Source organism: Acomys russatus, chromosome 28 (genome assembly GCF_903995435.1).
Source record: "Acomys russatus chromosome 28, mAcoRus1.1, whole genome shotgun sequence".
Lineage (NCBI taxonomy): Eukaryota > Metazoa > Chordata > Mammalia > Rodentia > Muridae > Acomys > Acomys russatus.
The window spans coordinates 18,843,817-18,863,063 of NC_067164.1; the positions used below are offsets into that span (position 1 = coordinate 18,843,817).

A 19,247-nucleotide genomic window follows, 5' to 3' on the forward strand; every position below is an offset into this window, starting at 1 on the left:
GAACTAATTCATATCAGATTTTAGAATTGGAGCTGTCTCTTTCTCCCGCCTCCCTTGGGAAAAGGAAACTCGTGTTTCCTGAGGACCATTAAACACAGCCCTGCCAATTGCTGCGCTTTTTTTTTTTTTTTTGTGACAGAATAAAGACAGAAAGCAAGTAGGAAACAAAGCTGGGATTCAAACCCACGTCTGCAGACTCAGGGCTTTTTGTCATCCTACTCGGCTTCAGTATGATGCGGACCCGTGGAACAGTCTAGAGAGGCATTCCGAACTGGGTGTTGACAGGCAGGCATTCTTAATATCAGCTGTCCTGTAACTGTCTCAGCAATGAAGTCGGCTGCGCGTCTTCTAACAACTTTCAGATTAGAAACTTCAGAGTGTACACTCATTGCCAAGAGAGCTCTTGGACACATGTGACTGTCACCTAGAAAGGCCCCTGCAAGTCCCACCCTTGTCTCACTAATGTATTCAGGAGTGCTCCAATGATGCTCCAAATTTCTTCTTCTTCTTCTTCTTTTCTTCTTTTTTTTTTTTTTTTTTTTTTTTTTTGGTTTTTCGAGACAAGGTTTCTCTGTGATAGCTTTGGCTGTCCTAGACTCACTTTGTAGACCAGCCTGGCCTCGAACTCACAGTGATCCACCTGCCTCTGCCTCCCAAGTGCTAGGATTAAAGGCGTGCGCCACCACGCCCGGCTGATGCTCCAAATTTCTATAGCCAAAAGCTATTTTCCCTTGTCCTTCTGTTAAAATGGTATGTATCACTTTTCTCTTCAATAGTATTCTATGTACTATGACCTGACTTTACTGCTACATTGTAAAACTATTTAGGGCTGGGAACAATGTTTATCAATGAATAACAAAACGATCTACTTCTACTTTAGTGAACTTAGTAGCAGGTTTAGGGGGAACAAAGGGTTATACACCCAAGACGACAGGTTCTGAAAAGAGAAAAATGAAGCAGTCAAATTTCAAACTGGCTGTTTTGTACAATCGAGTTCCATTCAAGATGAAGTGGGCTCTGGAGTTCATTTAGTACCAGATCTTCAGCAGATAGATTAGCAGGGCGAGCCTCATCAATTAAGGTCTTATACTTGCTTACTTAATGGCTTCATGTTGCAACTTTTGTTTTGAAAACGGTGAAAACTCAGCCTTCTATTACAGGCTTCATGTACCATGGCTGTAGAAGTCAAAATGTGTTGGCATTGCCAAGGCAGTGAAAATATACCAGGGACACACTGCCTACCCTGATTCTCAATTTCCACCTTTTACGACTGCCAAAGAACAAAGGTTTGTTTGTTTGTTTGTTTTTTCCCTCCCTGAACATATTAGACATCCATAGTAGCTGAAAGCATTCTAGTGTCCAAGGCTGTCTGGCAGCATCACAGATCACCCTGCCTGCACTGGCGATGGCTAAGTGCAAGGCCTCCGGCTGGAGATGCTGACTCCTCGTATTCAAATTTCTGTCTAACCCCCCCTCCCACCTTCAAAAGATTTCATAATAAAGATGAATTTGGTGGTAATGTTTGAGTGGGGTCTGTAAGGTATAGCTATGGATACAAGGCCCTTGCAGATCAGAGCAAACGGGAATTACTGGCGTCTAGTGGGAAGATACCTGGGTTTGTCTCAGGCTCTGAAGGCGGCTCGTCAAGGTGTCAAATGCAAAGTTGGAGATGCAGAAAGAATGGAGACCTGGACACCCTTGAGGTGGCAGGGAGTTTGGAGGGAACCTCTGGCTACCGAATCCCCTTTAGAATCACGGCAGAGAGGAACGGGTAGAAAGGGTTAGAATCAAGGCACAGAAGCCAGGAGAGGCCGTGAGGGAGGAAGTGGCTAGAATTGATAAGACTTGAGAGTTGAGGTGAGAGCGGAAGTCTCGTCGCAGGTAAATCCCACTAATAGAAACAAGAAACTCTGGGGAAAGGGGAGTTAGGACGGGAGGGTAAGATTTCAATGTTGTGTCAGTTTGCAGCACACATCGGGAAATTCAAGAGAACCACCGGAAGTCAGGCGGACACCCAAGTGGGTGGGGAACTCCTACCTGAAGTCAGGCGGACACCTGAGTAGTGAGGGGGAAACTCCTACCGGACGTCAGGCAGACACCCTAGTGGGCGGGGGTGGGGGACTCCCACCGGAAGTCAGGCGGACACCGGAGTAGTGCGGGGGAAACGTAGGAGTCGTTCCCAGTTAGTGTCGATAATGTGGGAATGCATGCAGTCCATTGAAACTTGGCCCTCTAGACTGTGAGTTTCTTGGATAGTGACTTCTATGATGAGTGTCGTGGAGTGCGGGGGAGAAGGACTTCATTCCGCTGTTGTACGAGTTACCAGGGGAGCGGTCCTGTGGTCCGTCCGATGTCTCCAGTTCTTTTTTTTTTTTTTTTTTTTTTTTTTTTTTTTTTTGGTTTTTCAAGACAGGGTTTCTCTGTGTAGCCTTGGCTGTCCTGGACTCGCTTTGTAGACCAGGCTGGCCTTGAACTCACAGCGATCCGCCTGCCTCTGCCTCCCGAGTGCTGGGATTAAAGGCGTGAGCCACCACGCCCGGCGTGATGTCTCCAGTTCTTAAGCTGGGTAAAGAACTTCCCAGTTACTCTTTACCCACCACACACAGAGATAGCAGCGACTCTTCTTTAACACAGGGAAGAATCTGGCTTACATGATAAAATTTAAAGGCACCTTAAAAATCATGTATCTCATAAGACAATCTAAGGGCAAAGGACGGGGCTTTATTTATTTATTTATTTATTTTTGGTTTTTCGAGACAGGGTTTCTCTGTGTAGGCTTGGCCATCCTGGACTCACTTTGTAGACCAGGCTGGCCTCGAACTCACAGCGATCTGCCTGCCTCTGCCTCCCGAGTGCTGGGATTAAAGGCGTGCGCCACCACGCCCAGCTAAGGACAGGGCTTTAAATGTCAAAAATCTCAGGGCCAAAATGTTGTGTAACTCGACATTTTGTGTGTGGTTTCCAGTGGGTATAAAAATACCCAGTGGGCGTGTGGGTAGCTTCTCGTGTTTTGGGTAACGGTGAGAATATGAGATGCTAGGCTTTGGGCTCTGGGCTGAGAGCTATAATTACTCCTCGACGCCTTCCTGGGATTTGGTTTATGGGTGGATATCGGGTATTTGGGAACCCAGCAAGCCAGAGTCCATAGCATCAATCCCTCTTTCGCCCCAAAAGTTAAAATCATGATTGGCAGTATAAGGACATAGCCATTTTCTCTGCTGTGTAAGAACACACGCACGTGGGACAGAACTGAAGTGAAGGCTGGTGTGATGGCTTCTCCAAGCCTAGTGCCCACTAGTCACCACACAGCTGCTATGGAAACATTTCTAAATATAATCCAGGGCTGGCTTCACATGCTCCTCCTCCCCACGCCTCAGCGGATGTGGTAAACACCCTAAAAATACCTATGGTCTGAATGAACTCTTGAGGTATCTGAAAGGAAAAGGCAGGCCCACGGGCTGGAGCTAGAAGTCCGGCACTGTTGCTGAGGCTCACACGTCATCCAGGGCCGTTGCCCACTGGGCCTATCTGTGAGGGAATCTGTTTGGTGTGCTGTGGCCCATGCTGTTCCACTCAAGGCTCAGTGCTCGCTCTCTAGTCTTGTAGCTACTGTTGGCAGGTTTCAAGGGGACTATTCATAGACTGGGCATCTGTTCTCTGTCCCATTGACTTCAAACCTGCAGCTGCCACCACACAGGCAAGGCCTCAAGTTTTCGCTTTATTTCATAAAATCAGAATTTTAGAGCTGGTATGTACTCAGTCTAGTGTTCACAAAACCACTAAAATCTATCAGTCTTAGCATTTATGAAGTCACATTTCTATGCCCATGTAGCAATCATAGAAATTTGAGAATGGAGCTAGCTTTGGTTATGAAGACATACTCATAATCCCAGATACAGAAATAGGAGAATTTTAAAAAGTCTTTGCAAATCATTGACTAAGTTATTGTGCAAAGCCTTTTCTCTTTTTTTTTTTTTAACCTAAAAACCAGAACTGTGAGGTTGGGGAAATAGCTTATCTGGCAAAGTGCCTGTTGCACAAACATAGGGCCTGAATTCAGACCCTCAGCACCCATGTAAAAAAATGCAGCCTATTGGATGTGTTCCAGGTTCAGCAAGAGGCCTTGTCTCAAAAAATAATGTGGAGAGTGATTGAGAAAGCCAATCAAAACTGACCCCAGGCCTCCACACATATTCGCATGCACACACATGCATGCACGTTGTCAAACACACACACACACAGAGGTGGGAGCAGCAGGAATAAGTCAGTAAGCCTAACACTGAGGTTTGTTTCTTCATCCAAATTCAGTATTTGAACACAAAGTCAGTTGGTGACGTAGCCAGAGCACCAGCAGTCTTGTCTCCCAGAGACTTTGCATGTTCATCTTCGTGAAAGCATATCTTGGATGCTTGTGGTTGTTGCTCAGGAAGAAAAAGCTTCACAGGTGATCTCTAATGCCCATGAGATGTGCTCAAAGTTGTGGAACCGGTCAGCACTGTCACTTAACACGGGATGAGTCTCTCAACTCCAATGCCTGACTGCCCCTGCCCCCAGTCTTTACTCTGAGGACACTATGTGTGCAGAGCCTGCATGGAGAAGTGCCACTAAGCCTGGACAATGATAAAGATGGACCTGCTTTGTGTGTTGAGAAGTTTTAACTATGTTGCATTATGGTAGTTCCTTCATCCTGGCCCTTTGTTGTTGTTGTTGTTGTTTTTTTTAAAGATTTATTTATTTATTTATTATGCATACAGTGCTCTGGCTGCATGTACACCTGCAAGCCAGAAGAGGGCATCCGATCACATTATAGTTGTGAGCCACCATATGGTTGCTGGGAATTGAACTCAGGACCTCTGGAGGAGCAGTCAGTGCCCTTAACCTCTGAGCCATCTCTCCAGCCCCAGTTGTTGTTGTTGTTTTTTTAAGATTTATTAATTATTTATACAGTATTTGGCCTGCATGTGAGCCAGTAGACCAGAAGAGGGCACCAGATTTCATTATAGATGGTTATGAGCCAACAGGTGGTTGCTGGGAATTGAACTCAGGACCTTTGGAAGAACAGCCAGTGCTCTTAACCTCTGAGCCATCTCTCCATCATAGCCCTTTGTATCCTCCGCTGTATCTCAGATATCTCAGAGCCCTGTTGTGTGTCTGGAAGAGTGTCTGTTTGCATGTATAGAAAATAAATGCAAAGTTTTTCTTTTCTTTTCTTTATTTTCTTTCTTTCTTTTTTTTTTCTCTTTTTCGAGACAGGGTTTCTCTGTGTAGCCTTGACTGTCCTGGACTCGCTTTGTAGGCCAGGCTGGTCTTGAACTCACAGTGATCCGCCTGCCTCTGCCTCCCAAGTGCTGTGATTACAGGCGTGTGCCACCACACCCGGCCAGAAAGTTTTTCTTGATGGAAGCTATTACATTTTTTTCTTTTAATGTCACCTAGCACATATCAGTACTAGTCACTTTTAAATTGGTATTTCCTGGAAGTGTACACTTAATGCAAGGAGAGCTGCCCCGGGGAGGTGGTCTGCCTTTAGAGGAAGGCTGTAGAAGGAGGAGATTCTGAAGCTGGTAGTAAGGAAGCCAAGTAAGACATGGACACCAGGACATCTGCTTACGTCACAAGGATCGTGGAAGTAATGTCTGGGGGTGTAGTTCATGGTCCCTCAAGCATCATCAGGACATCTGCTTACGTCACAAGGGTCGCAGAAGTAATGTCTGGTGATGTAGTTCATGGTCCCTCAAGCATTTCTTGTCTTAAATTCCAGAATGAAGAGCTTCGTAACTTATCGCTTTCTGGCCATGTCGGATTTGACAGTCTCCCTGACCAGCTGGTCAACAAGTCCACATCCCAAGGGTTCTGTTTCAACATCCTGTGCGTGGGTAAGTGAAGGTGTCACCTGTTGCACAGCAGGGGACATGGTTGTGGGAACGGGTGACGATAGTTTATTCCATTTTCCTCCCGTGCAGCGAGGGTATAATATCTGCTCTCTCTGCGCGGCTCCATTGTGAAGATTCAGGGTTATATCTGATAAGCGCTATGTAATGTTGTAGCACAACTCAAATTGTCTATTTCTGTCCTGTGGCCGTGCAACTGGCCAGTCTTACATTGTTATGAGAGCATTTATCTTAATTTTTTCATGGAGAAGAGGAGCTAACCCCTAATTAGGCTCTATGAAGTTGAAGGAGCTCGGATAGTGTAAAAGCATACAAAAGCCTTTAAGCCTTTGGGGGGCGGGGCTATCTGACCCTTTCACAGGGGTCAACCAAGGTCATTGGAAATATCATATTTATTATGATTCATAACAGTAGCAAAATTACAGTTATGAAGTAGCAAAAAAAGCAATTTTATGCTAGGAGGCCACCACATCATAAGGAGCTGTATTGAAGGGTTGCAGTGTTAGGAAGGTTGAGACCGCTGCTTTAAGCAATATATATGGGGTTTTTTTTGTTTGGTTGATTGGTTTTTTTGTTTTTTTGTTTGTTTGTTTGTTTGTTTTTGTTTTTCAAGACAGGGTCTCTCTGTGTAGTCTTGGTTGTCCTGGACTCACTTTGTAGACCAGGCTGGCCTCGAACTCACAGCGATCCACCTGCCTCTGCCTCCCAAGTGCTGGGATTAAAGACGTGCGCCACCCTGTCTCAAAAAACAAACAAACAAAAAAGAGTATGACAGGAAAGACCTGGCCAGGGCAGCCAGCTCGAGCTGCCCCATCTCCCGGTGTGCAAGCCTTTTGGTAGTGAACAGGTCCCTCCTGAGTTACAGCTTAGTCCTACAGCATGGCATAAAGGGATTTAGTTATCTTTTGGTGTGCGCTCACTGCGGAGCAAGGCGGCTGTTCACTAGTGTAGCAATTTGCTGGCTTTGTATTGCAAAGTGTGCTAAATTATAATTCCGGGCCAATTGCTATTCTGAGTTCTCTTCCAAGCCCCCCTAGCTCCCCTTCCAAAATTGGCTTCATGAATCGATGTAAGAGCCGCGCTTTGCCTCCTGCACTGTAGCGGAGAGCTGCATGGGGTTGGGCTTGCTGTAGGGCGGGATCTAACTGGGTACATGGCATACACTGGCACAGAGGCTGGACCAGAGCTTCATGGTAAACAGCACAATTTGATGCAGGTTGGATTTCCTTATGTTAATGCTCTCCTATTAGATTTAGTGTCTGCCATGCTGCCTCTCCTGGATAAATAGTAATGCCACAGGCAGTTTGCTTTCATCCATAAATGTAGCTTTTCAAAGTAATTAACATAACACGGGCTTATTATAGAAAAGTTACAAACCTCCCACCTGAATTCGTGTTCCTCACAGGTAGCCCTGGGATGCTTCTAGGAGCTTTCCACCCCTTTCTCTAACGAGAAATTAAGTGTGGTGGTTTGTAACCCAACCACTGTATCATCTTCCAGTTGTGTAGGCAGGGCTCTGACTGCATCTGTGCCTGGCACCACTTACAGGAGCCTTAGGAAGAATGAATCCCTTACTTTTTATAACTTCAGCAGATGCCTGCATCCTTAGCGCTTGGACCCTTTTCATCATCTTCCGTGCAAGCAAAGCCTTTCTTTCGTTATCCTTCTTATAATGGGGAGTTCTTTTTCACAAAGAATTGGAGAAGTTCAGTTTGAACATAGCAAGGAGCGCCTTCCCCCAGTATAGTCTCCAAAACTAACATATTCAATAATAGATGTAAGAGCAGCTGGCCCCAGAGCTGGGGACATGGCTCAGTGAGCAAGCACACTTGCTATCCAAGTGTGAGGACCTGAGTTCAAATCTCTAGACTCCCTGTATGATCTGGGAGCATCAGGCAGGCTTCCGTAACCTAGGTGCACCTGCGTGAGATGGAGGCAGGAGGTCATGGCAGCTGGTCTGGCGCACACAGTCAGAAAACAACAGAAGCCCTCCCTGTCTCAGTACACACACAAGTGCTCTCACACACATGAATGTTTGCGCGCACACACACACACACACACACACACACACACACACACACACACACACACACACACAGCTCCTAGGATGGAAGCATATGGTCAGAACACTGTCCACTCCTTGGTGTTGCTGGCTGCTACTGCTGGCTTATTTGCAGTTTGGACCGTTTCTTCCCAGCAGTCTGGCCTCCAGCAATTACAAGCTTAACAACTGCAGGGAAGAAACAAGCCATACCCTGACACAGATCACTGAGCACCACAGATTTTTTTCTGAGTGTAGTGCCTGTCCTGGCTAAGAGTGGAGGCCAGCGTGCTCCAAAACAGAAGTGGCTCCCTCCAGGAAAGAAAACTTTATCAGAAAGAAATCGCGTGGGGCCCCCACACACTGGACAGATAAGGACCCCTCGTGGGTGCTTAGGTATTTGTGGTTCCTATTCACACAAAGGATCATGCTGTTTCTGTGCTTTAAAAAAAAATGGTTTTTTTTTTCACTTCATAATAAATACCAGCTATACTTCCAAGACAAGGTCTGCAGCTCTCCAGATTTTCCAGATTTCCTTTGCAGTCTCCACAATTTGACTGTGGTTTGAGTCTGTTACCCCAAGAGTTCATGTGCTGGGGACCTGGCTTGCTGAGACACTGTGGGACTTTTAAGGATGGGGCATCTGTGAGAGGAGCTTAGGTTTTGCCTTCAGAAGGGATTAAAGTGGTTCTCCTGGGTCCCCGAGGCTGATCTTCTGAGAGGGCGTTCCCTAGCCTCTGGCCTCCTGCCTGGCCATGAGCTCTCTCACGTGTGCCCCTCATACTCATTTGTTGTCGTGCCATCTGCCATTGGGTTCTCACTAGCACCACACTGAGGCTGGCGCCATGCTTTCAAACCTCCACAGATGTAAACTAAACAAAACTTCCTCTCTATAAAATTATCCTGTCTCTGGCCTTTTATTATAGTAACAGGAAACTGACAGATACGGGGCTCTTGGTTAAGAAGCAACATAACTTCTTTGGAAGCTGGGAATGTCAGCATTAAACACTAGCACATCAGAAGTGAGGCACATTTAAGCTCTTTCCCAGAGGTATTTCATAGCAACAACAGTGAGAAAAAAAACTCCCATTAAAGTTTATTAGAATGTGCTCTGGCCAATCAGTATGTTTGGAGAACAAGTGGAGGAGGAGCCATATTTGACTGAGTGCCCTGGAGTTCCTTTGCTGCTTTTCTCTTTTTGTTTGTTTGCTTTGTTTTTGTTTGTTTGTTGTTTTGTTTTGTTTTGTTTGAGACAGGGTTTCTCTGTGTGGCCTTGGCTGTCCTGGACTCGCTTTGTAGACCAGGCTGGCCTCGAACTCACAGCAGTCTGCCTGCCTCTGCCTCCTGAGTGCTGAGATTAAAGGCGTGCGCCACCACGCCCGGTCCTTTGCAGCATTTCATCCAACCCTGTCTATTGCACTTTTGACACAGTATACCCACCCATGATATTTGAAGCATCATTTCCCTTTTTCTTTTTCTTCTTCTCTTTTCTTGATTTCTGGAGACAAGATCTCACTATGTAGCCTTGGCTGGCCTAGACCAGGTTGGCCACACTCAGAGATCTGCTGCCTCTGCCTCCTGAGTGCTAGGATTAGAGATGTGTGCCACCACACCCTTCTTGCTTTACTTTCTTGTCATTAAGGGCTAGGTAAAAGTTATGATGCCATTAAGTTTAATTTTTTTTTTTTAAACCAAAAGGCTATTGAATCGTAATTTTCTTTTGTGAGTTGAAAAGAGAGAAAATGAATCAGGGCAGAAGCTGATCTCAGCAGGAACCCAGCCTGGTTTCAGAGCTGCTGTGTTAGCTGGCTGCCATTAGAGCCCATTGGTGCTGAGTCCTCGGAACAAGTGCAAGGAAGATGGAGCAGTTTGCACACCTAGGATGAGACCCTGAGTTACTGGCTTCCCACTGCATCAGCACCTCCAACCCCCTTCCCCACCTCCAACTGCACTTTCCTTTAAATAAAGCCTTGCATTTTATGTAGGAAACATTTTAGCAAAGATTCTTCCGTTCTCATTCAACCTTTTGTCACCAGTTTAGGTTTTTTTTTTTTTTTTTTTTTTTTAAGATTTATGTATTATTTATACAGTATTCTGCCTGCATGTACACCTGCATGCCAGAAGAGGCCACCAGATCTCACCGTAGATGGTTATGAGGCACCATGTGGTTGTTGGGAACTGAACTCAGGACCTCTGGAAGAGCAGCCAGTGCTCCTAACCTGTGAGCCGTCTCTTCAGCCCCAGTTTAGATTTTTATAACTGTCATTCATTCTCCAAAATGATGCTGATCCTCTCAGAGGTTCCAGCCACACCATCTGGCTAAGTGTCGCTTGTTATGAACATACAAAGGTGAATGAGATGCTGTACCGTCCCTGCCTGAAGAGAAGCCAGTTCAAAAGAAGAATCAATCAGTAATATATTTTGAAAATGGATTAAAAAAAAAAGTCTAGGCCAGGCATGGTGGCACACATCTTTAATCTCAGCACTTGAGAGGCAGAGGCAGGCAGATCGCTGTGAGTTCGAGGCTAGCCTGGCCTACAAAGCAAGTCCAGGACAGCCGAGGCTACACAGAGAGACTCTGTCTCAAAAAAACAAAAAAAAAAAAAAACTCTAACGTCATTGTCATTGTTTTGAGGGCATGAGAGGAGAGGAACAGAACACACACAAGTTTACAGTTGCTTCAACCAAGTCTACGGTGTCAGAGTACATCAGATCTGGTACATCTTGGTCCCTCCTTTCCCCAGGAAAAGACCCTGTAACAGCTCATAGGATAAAAACAAGTGAAGACAAAGCTGACCCCACAAAATAAAGGGAAGCCCAGGTTAGAATCAGAGCTCAAGGCCTGTCGCCAGGCTTGTCTGCAACAGTTACATGCCCAATACAAGTTAAATGTGTAATGTGTGACAGATTTATTAAGTACAAGCAGAAATAATTGCTTCAGACAAAAAACACCTAAAATTTTTTCGTATGGATTTTTCAGAAAATGTATGCTTTGGTCAGGGTTTGGGAGTATTCCGGAAGTACTGCAGCTCTGGCTGCTCTATTTATTTATTTTCTTTTTATTGGCTTTATTATTTTTCCATATACATTTATATTGTTACACCTATATAAAGTAGAACATTCAGGAATTACATTCATGTTACATTCATAGTGTTTTGGCTGTTTGTATTTGGCAACCCCGAAGAAAACATCTTTCTTATCTTGGTAAGTCTAAAATTCTGAATATAACTCAATATCTGTCATATCTCATCTCTATCAACTTAAAACATCTATCTAGACCTAAAGACATCTTAATCCCTAAACAACTAAGTTTCATTGTGGAACTCAACTATTTGCTCTTCAACCCAATCAGAGACTTGAGGAGTAAAATTAATTACCTGAGTAAACTGGAAGTATGGCTTCCTAATTTAATAATAATTTTTAAAAAATGACAGAGACAGTTTGCTGCCTGAACAGTCACCCATAACTCTCTAAAACGTGGGAACATCTTCTTCAGCATTCTGGCCCAATGTATCTGCCAGACATATTCGTGAGGCAGGAACTACTGAGAACTTGCGAGCCCTGTGAGGTTCTCAAGCTGTGGGTTGTGACCCCACTGGGGGTTGCATGTCAGATAGCCTGCATACCAGATATATTTACATTACAAGTCACAGCAGCAAAGTTACAGTTATAAAGTAGCAACAAAAATAATTTTGTGGTTGGAGTCACCACAACATGAGGAACTGTATTGAAGTGTTGCAGCATTAGGAAAGTAGAGCTCCGCTGGTTTAGACAGAAGATTCAAAAGCCAGTGCATTGAAAATATGCCCGGCATGATGGTGTGGGGCCTCGTCAGCCTTACACTTGGGACCCAGAGGCACAAGGTTGCAAGTTTGAGGCTTGCCTGGGGGGCTACATAGCGAGTTCAAGACCAGCCTAGGCTATAAAGCAAGACCTTGTCAAACCGACCAACCAAACAAAAGGGATAGCCAGGTGTGGTGGCACGGGACTTTGGGTCCTAGCGCTCTGGAAGGCAAAGCTCAACAAACCTCTGTGACTTCAAGGTCAGTCAGGGCTCCACAGCAAGACCCTGTCTCAAAAGTAAAGACAAACAGAGGACAGCCGAAGGTTTGGCACACGGCTGAGTGATAGGGCCCTTGTGTAGTCTGAACAATGCCCCAGACCTGCAAAAAGACAAAACCCCCTTAGTTCTGTGGCCCCTTTTACTCCCAGCTGCTGTTTCCCACTGACAGTGTTTGGTGAATCACACCAGCTGCTAGCTGTGCATCTCATTACAGCTCTTAAAGGCACAGAACCTAGGCCTAGAAAGCAGAACAGGAAATCCAGAGAAAAGCGGGTTGTTTTTTCCACCGCTTGATTGACTCTGTGCAGTAAGTAGGTCCAGAATCCTAATTGTTCACCATTTCCACCTTAGTGTAAGTGATTGCTAAGCATGCCGCGTCTTTTAAAAAGATGATGTATGGGGTTCCTGATTCACAGGGGCTTAAGTAATTCTCAGCTAGGAAAAGGAGATAGTAATTTGAGTCTCAGGTAGCCTAGAATCCTTGCCTTGCAAATGGGAGTTTTATTGCTGTCCTTGGGGAAAAATGAGAGAGAAGTGGGTCACTCTCCTGACAACCTTTGTCAGAGTGGAAACTTCTGGGGCATGGTCAACACTGCTTGCCTCCTCACCAAGGTCCTGCAATACAGTTTTCTGGGAACCAAATACGCAACACATGCCCGCAGCGGTGGGGCCACTGCCATCCACAGGCTCCTACTGGACCCCAAGCCTCTCAAGGGGAGGCATCCTCCTCCTTGTCCGTGTCCATCACACAGTAATTTTGTTTTGCTCATAGCTCATTTGTGAGGCCATGAATTATGGCTGTGGGTTTGGGAAGGGCTGCTTCCTAAGAAGCGGACTGGCTTATTTTTATACTGCTGTGTGCGCGCTTGTGTGTGTGTGTGTGTGTGTGTGTGTGTGTGCGCGCGCATGTGGTACACACAGAAATGCATATTCAGAAAAGTAAGGGAGCTCAAACGCAGCCTCAGATACTATCCGGCCAGGCGCCTTAGAGCCACCTGAGATGATGCTCAGTCAGTAACTGAGGTGCAAAGCGTTGATATTTGTTTTCATTCACCCTGTCGTCCCCCATGCATCGTAAGCACTGAAAGACTACCCTTTGAGTGCCAGTATTTTGTTTCTAGTATTTTGCCCTCCCCGTCCATCTGCTCTCCTATATTCCCAGCTAACTCTCTGTCTTCACCATGGCTTCCGTGTGCTTGCCTCCCTCGTCATTTCCGTGCATTTGCTTCTCTCTATACACCTTTCCTTCTTCATGCCATGCCGGTGTGCCACTGTCGCTCAGTCATAGAAGTTCTACTTGGATGGTCCTCTGTATGCAGTAGCATTGTAGCAGCCAGGCCTCTGGTTGCCTGTGGGTCAGAGGCCCAGCTGTAGACTAGTTTGGACTCCCAAGGTCCCAGGGGAGAAGGTGTGGTCTTGCTCATAAGAAGAACTTGACTGTGGCCGGCACCTGGAGCTTGCTTTCCATAGTGTTCCCCCTAACTGCAGATTCTAGGATATTTGAGAACACCATATCAACCAGTCCACTGTTGTATTCCTAGAACTCGGCACAGGGTTGGGTTCATAGTAGGCACTGGAAAAATCCCGGCTGGCTGAGGGCTGTTGAGGGAGGAAATTCTATGATTTTAGATCTGCCGGGGACACATGGGAAAGGTTAAAGGGCGAGGAAAATGTAGTTGAACGACCTCTTATTTGAAGAAAGGAATCAATGCCCAATCACCCCGAGTGAGAGAGTCGCCTTAAGGCTACAGGTTCTAGGATCTCTCCTGTCCCTTGAGCCATGTGGAAAGTGATTGCTGCTTTCCTCCAGATGAGGGATGGATGCCCAGGATGACTCTCAGGGCGGGGCTTTGCTGAAGGGGGCTGATGGATGTTGACACATGTAATTGAGTCTAAGAGGACATCTTGCTGATTACATTTTTAAAAAGCATCCATGGCCAGTGTGTCTTGTTGTACCTACCTCCCCTGACGGTCATGCCTACGTGCAGCCACTTTTGCCAGCGACAAGGCTCGGTGCTCTCTGAGACTCAGCAGATGAACCGCAGGCATGCGAGACTTTTGCTTGTGCTAAACTGAAGACTTAGAATCTTCAGTGCATCCTGGCCTCACACTGGGCCTCCTTGTTTGAATGACATAGTTGTTTTGGTGACCTTCCTCTGCTTTGTGTATACGAGGAGCCTGTATCCTGACTTGAAATGTCACTGTAAGTCAATAAAGTCATCACCACTTCAAGTCATGTTTAAAATGTCATCACAATTGTGACCGTGAAATTCATGAACTAATAAGTGCTTATTATCCTGACTTCAGCTCAGTAGAGGGGAGAAAGAGGGAGGGATGATATCCAGCCTAACCGAGAGTCAGGGTTAATGGGAAGTCCAGGACCATATAAACTAGGTTAAAACCATGCCTCCACCACTTTACATTGTGACTTTAAGCAAGATACTTAGGAGCCTCAGCTCTGTCTGCCAAGCGCAGGAACTACAATGCCTGGGTGATGATGAGGGACCAGGGAGTATGTGAAACCTCCCATCCTGGGGCGGGCACAAAGTAAGCACTTAGCAGCATTAGTGGTTATTGTTACCAAAGAGTTGTTTTGAAATATATAAATCTTTTTTTAAACATTAAATCCACTAATGTATTTTTCTTTAAGAAATATACTTTACAGGATGATGTTTTTTGGGAAAAAAAAAAAAGAGATAGTGTTTATCCTTGTGGTATACAAAGTAGCTATAGGCAGATTCACGGGTACTAATATCTAAGGGTTAAATATGTTTTGTTTTGTTTTGTTTTTTCCATACTAGGGAACAAACTCAGTGCCTCTGTGTGCCAGGCAGATGTTCTGCCACGGAGCTGTATCTCCAGCTATTTCGTTTTACTTTTTATTTTGAGACAGTCTCACTAAGTTGTTCAATGTGTAACCCTCCTGCCTCAGGGTCACCCTCCTACACCATCAGGCCTGGTTATTAGAAAATATCCTGATCTGGAAGTTCAAGACCCCTTCTACTGAAGAGTTTATGGGCTTAGAGGCTTTTTGAAGGAAGTATTCCTCTAGGGCATCCAGAATGGTGGAATTTCTGGCCATATTACCTTCACCACCTTTTAACCCAGTTTTGATTTTCTTTCCTCTTGTGGTTATATAGGTGAGACAGGTATTGGCAAATCCACATTGATGGACACTTTATTCAACACCAAATTTGAAAGTGACCCAGCGACTCATAACGAGCCAGGTGTCCGGTTAAAAGCCAGAAGTTACGAACTACAGGAAAGCAATGTGCGGCTGAAGTTAACCATCGTCGACACGGTGGGATTTGGAGACCAGATTAATAAAGATGACAGGTATGTCTTAACAGTGTTGACGCTGTGGAAATGGGTTAGGATATTGGAGGCTTTACCTCAATGAGGCTTCATCCCAGGTAAATTCCAAGGTCTAGAAGACTCCAGGCTCAGAAATACCAAATAGTGTCTGGGAATAGCAACTGGGAGGGTTAGTTGAGCCGAATGAGGAATTTAGCTCAGTTGGATGGATTAAAATTTCCTCTACACAGAAAGATTACCTAATTAGGTAATTTGTGCTACAAAATCCTGTGTATGCATGGGAAAATAACTCTTAATTAAGAAGCGAAATGTTTTAAATCGTTTGGGCACAGTGGTTTTTGTGTGGAGGTTGCTCGTTACCAGTGGATTCTTGTATAGTCATAAAATCTGGCTCTGATTCATCGCATAAGCTTGACTCTATATTGTAAAATACTGCAGTGAGTTCTTATTTTGTAAAACACATAGCCCATTTATAAAGCCACAGAAATGTGAGAAATGTGAGTCTTCACTGTGAGTGGCTAGTTGCCTCTGCTTGAGGGGAGCTGTTATTTCTTACAACCTGCCAGGCTGTAATGTGTACGCTAACTCCGCTCTCAGGATTGCACCCTCGCTCCTCTCAGGGTCAGTGAACCTGCTCTTCAATCTTAACTTCAGATGTCTTGACTGTTTAAAATACTTCATTTGTTCTCCAACTGTTATCTGAACCTCCGATCCATAACCCCTGCCTTAGTTTCCTGGTAGTTTAAAGGGAATGGGTTTCTTTACAGTTTGGACAAACTGAAGGGAGAAAGAAAACCTAATGTCTACCACGAGGCCAAGGCTAGATCATGTAGATTTCATGGTCCTTCTGTGGGTGGCAGGCAGACATGGGGACTGAACCCCAGGATGCCTCACTTGTCTCCATCACTAGCAGGCTGTCTGCATTCTCAGTATGGAGGCCTGCTAGACTACAAAAAGAGATTTAAGAAGGTTAAAACCATCTCAGACCCAAAGATGATCCTGGAAACATTTTTGGATACCTGACAACATTGTAAGACTGCCTCGGCCCTTACAGTGATTAATATGTGCAAATAAGCTGAGGGACGTTTTGTTTGTAAATAGTATCAGTTTTCAGAAATCTTTTCCTCAAAATGGGGTGTGTGTGTGTGTTTCTGAGAGTGTATTCTGTAAAGAGGCGTTTGAAACCTTTTTATGTAGGAATGTGTGCCATCTAGATACATTTTAACAGTAGCTGGTAGAAATGAGTCCTACAGTTCCATGGCAGGAATATGTATTCCATTCTTTAGCTGAGCATTGAGGTCTTTTTTATGTGCAGAGTACATTAAGCACTCTTCCTTAGATGTTGTCCCATGGTAACACAGGCAACGGTTACTTTAGTGAAAAGGACTTTATTTGCATACGATCAAAGTGGGGCCATCTGTACCACGCTGGGGAGGGGACAACCAAGCTCTGACCTTCTTCTGACCCTCGGTGCCAGGGTGTGATGGCGAGGTGGCAGCTGAAGGCCATTTTAATGCCAAATGGAACAAACGTGAAAACGTTGGGGACCAGGAGAAGGGCACAGGTACATCGTGGGAGCTGGAGAGAGGACCATGCACAGAACAGAGCTTGTCTGTCAGCTCTCTGCTGGGTAGATTTCTTCTGGGAGTTAGGGAATTTCATGTTGATGCATTCCCTGGCTGGATTCTTGGCTTCCCACAGGACTGAGAACCGGCCTTCCTCTAACATCTGGCCGCAGCTTGCACTCACGGCCTCGCCACTGCCCTGTTTTGCTCACCCCTAGCTGAGAGGGCCTCTCAGGCTGGTAGGTTTTCACTGGCCAAGCAACAAGCTGCAAAATAGCAAAGCCAGCACAGTGCAGATCCTCACGTCTGCATCTGGAGTCCTCTTTAAGACGTGATCTGACTCATTTGGGTCAAATAATAGTTTCCAAGGCGACACTCGAGAGAGAGGAAGTGTGATATTAACCTAACCTAGATACCAAATATTTTTTCTTCTTCTTTAGAATTTCTCGACAACTCTTGCATAACCTCTTTGAATGGCTTTGGGAGCTCTAGACCTGTGCCTCAAAAGCCACTGCTGCCAGTTGACTGTACAATTAGATGATTTATCTAAAAATAGTTGCTGCACAGTCTGTTTCCATCAGTATATTGAAGGTGGGATATGCATTTTTGCATCAGAGTGTAGCCATATAAGAAGCGATGTGTAACCCTTCTCAAAGCCAGGATTATCTTTTTTCCGTTAGGCAAGCTTTTCTGCTATAGATTCAGGACATCAAGAATGTCCCCGTGTGTTTATAGACTTGGGATATGTCAGCATTCTTGATACGTTATCTGCCTCTGACTTGGCTAGCTAGAAGGAGGGAGGAAGAGGGGTCTGGGAGAACTTCCTGTTATGTTTAAGTCTCGTTAAGGGCTTCCTTGTCTGACTGTCTGTACTCATGGATGAGGGAAAGGGGTCTGGAGAGGCAAGGACCAGCGAAGTCTTGCTGCCTAACCAGAACCAGAATAGTTTGCCCGCCTTTGGGAAGGGCCATGAACTCTAAGGTAACCAGCCTTATAGTCCACTCCACAGAGTGGAGTGGGAACCCTGGGTTCCCCCACAGTTATGCAACAGCAGTCAAGTGCAGTGTTTGACTTCTCGGCTCCCGAGTTTTTATCCAGCTTCCTGGCAGAGGAGTTCAGAGGTCAGGAGAATGGTGTTTGGTGAACAGAGAGCAAGACAAGAGGAAAAACACGCTAACACTTTAATCCTGGAAAATGGAGTCAGTGTCCAAGTAACTGTGGCTACTGTGCAGGAATGATCGTAGAGGGAAACCACACCAAATAGCTTTTCCCTGAAATTTGAGGTCAAACCCATCTCACTTCACTGCATTTTTGTTTTGTTTTGGTTTGGTTTTTAGTTTTTGTTTTTTGAGACAGGATCTCTCCATATTAGCCTTGGCTGTCCTGGACTCCCTTTGTCGAACTCAAAGTGGTCCGCCTGCCTCTGCCTCCCAAGTGCTGGGATTAAAGGCATGCACCACCAAGCTGGGCTTCACTGCATTTTTTTAATGGCTAGAAGTATATGAATAAGGCACACAGTGATAAGGAATGCTCCCCTTAGAAGGAAACTGTTAAATAAAGCTTAGCAACTGCTTTGTTCTCCCCACCTCCTGCAAGTCAGGGAGGGTTGAATCGCCACCCAGCATAAACAGTTGAACTTTCTTAGCAATGAAAATTAACAAAAAGTTCTGACTGTGAATGCGGAAGTGAAAGCCATCGAGGGGCAGTGGGACTTGTTTCAAGGATACTGAGGCCAAAACAGCCGGCCGGCTGGTTTCCCCACAGGAAGATGTTTCATTGTTTCATCCCCATAATGAAACTTTAGCCTAAGAAAGTAGTTCTCCAAGAGTACAAGTCTTTTGTTTGTTTATGATGATGTCATTTCCTCTCTCCTTTTCTTCTTTTAGGTCCTTTTTCTTCCTCCTCCTCCTCCTCCATCTTTACTTTAAAAACAAAACAAACCTCATACCACTTTCCTTTTAGCGATTGGATGTTTACTTGGCTAGTGATGTTGGTGGGGAATAGTTAACATCTTTCATGCACTAGGCCTTCAGGGATGCTGGATGGATGGAGGAGGTTTTATTCTTGGCTGTGAAGGGGAGAAGGTCTCCATGTTGAACTCCAGGGTCCTGGCACCCACAGCCTGAAGATGACAAGGCAGGAAGGAAGGGCTCCTAAGGGGCCCAGGAGATCAGTTGGAAACACTCCATACATAGGCAGTTGAGTGTGTGGCTCTGCTGCTTAGTGGGAAGACTGGGTGGGGCTGGAGGTCGAGAGCTGACACTTGTCATGGAAGAGATGGGAAAGGAAACTCAGAGGAATTGTGGTTTCCCAGGGAGACCACAGAGGGAGGAAGGACAAGGACTGGCAGCAAAGAAGACGTAGGGTGCAAA

At 45.5% G+C, this 19,247-nt stretch overlaps 1 protein-coding gene across 10 annotated transcripts in view; it reads left to right on the forward strand.

The window, feature by feature from the left end:
- Positions 1 to 19,247, forward strand: part of Septin11 (septin 11) — a 92,575-nt gene that overhangs the window by 43,471 nt on the left and 29,857 nt on the right. For all 10 annotated transcript variants that reach the window (XM_051170581.1, XM_051170584.1, XM_051170587.1 and 7 more), the window contains exons 2-3: positions 5,762 to 5,876; positions 15,136 to 15,331. In XM_051170581.1, coding sequence (XP_051026538.1) covers positions 5,762 to 5,876; positions 15,136 to 15,331 — 311 coding nt within the window. The remainder of the gene's footprint in view (positions 1 to 5,761; positions 5,877 to 15,135; positions 15,332 to 19,247) is intronic.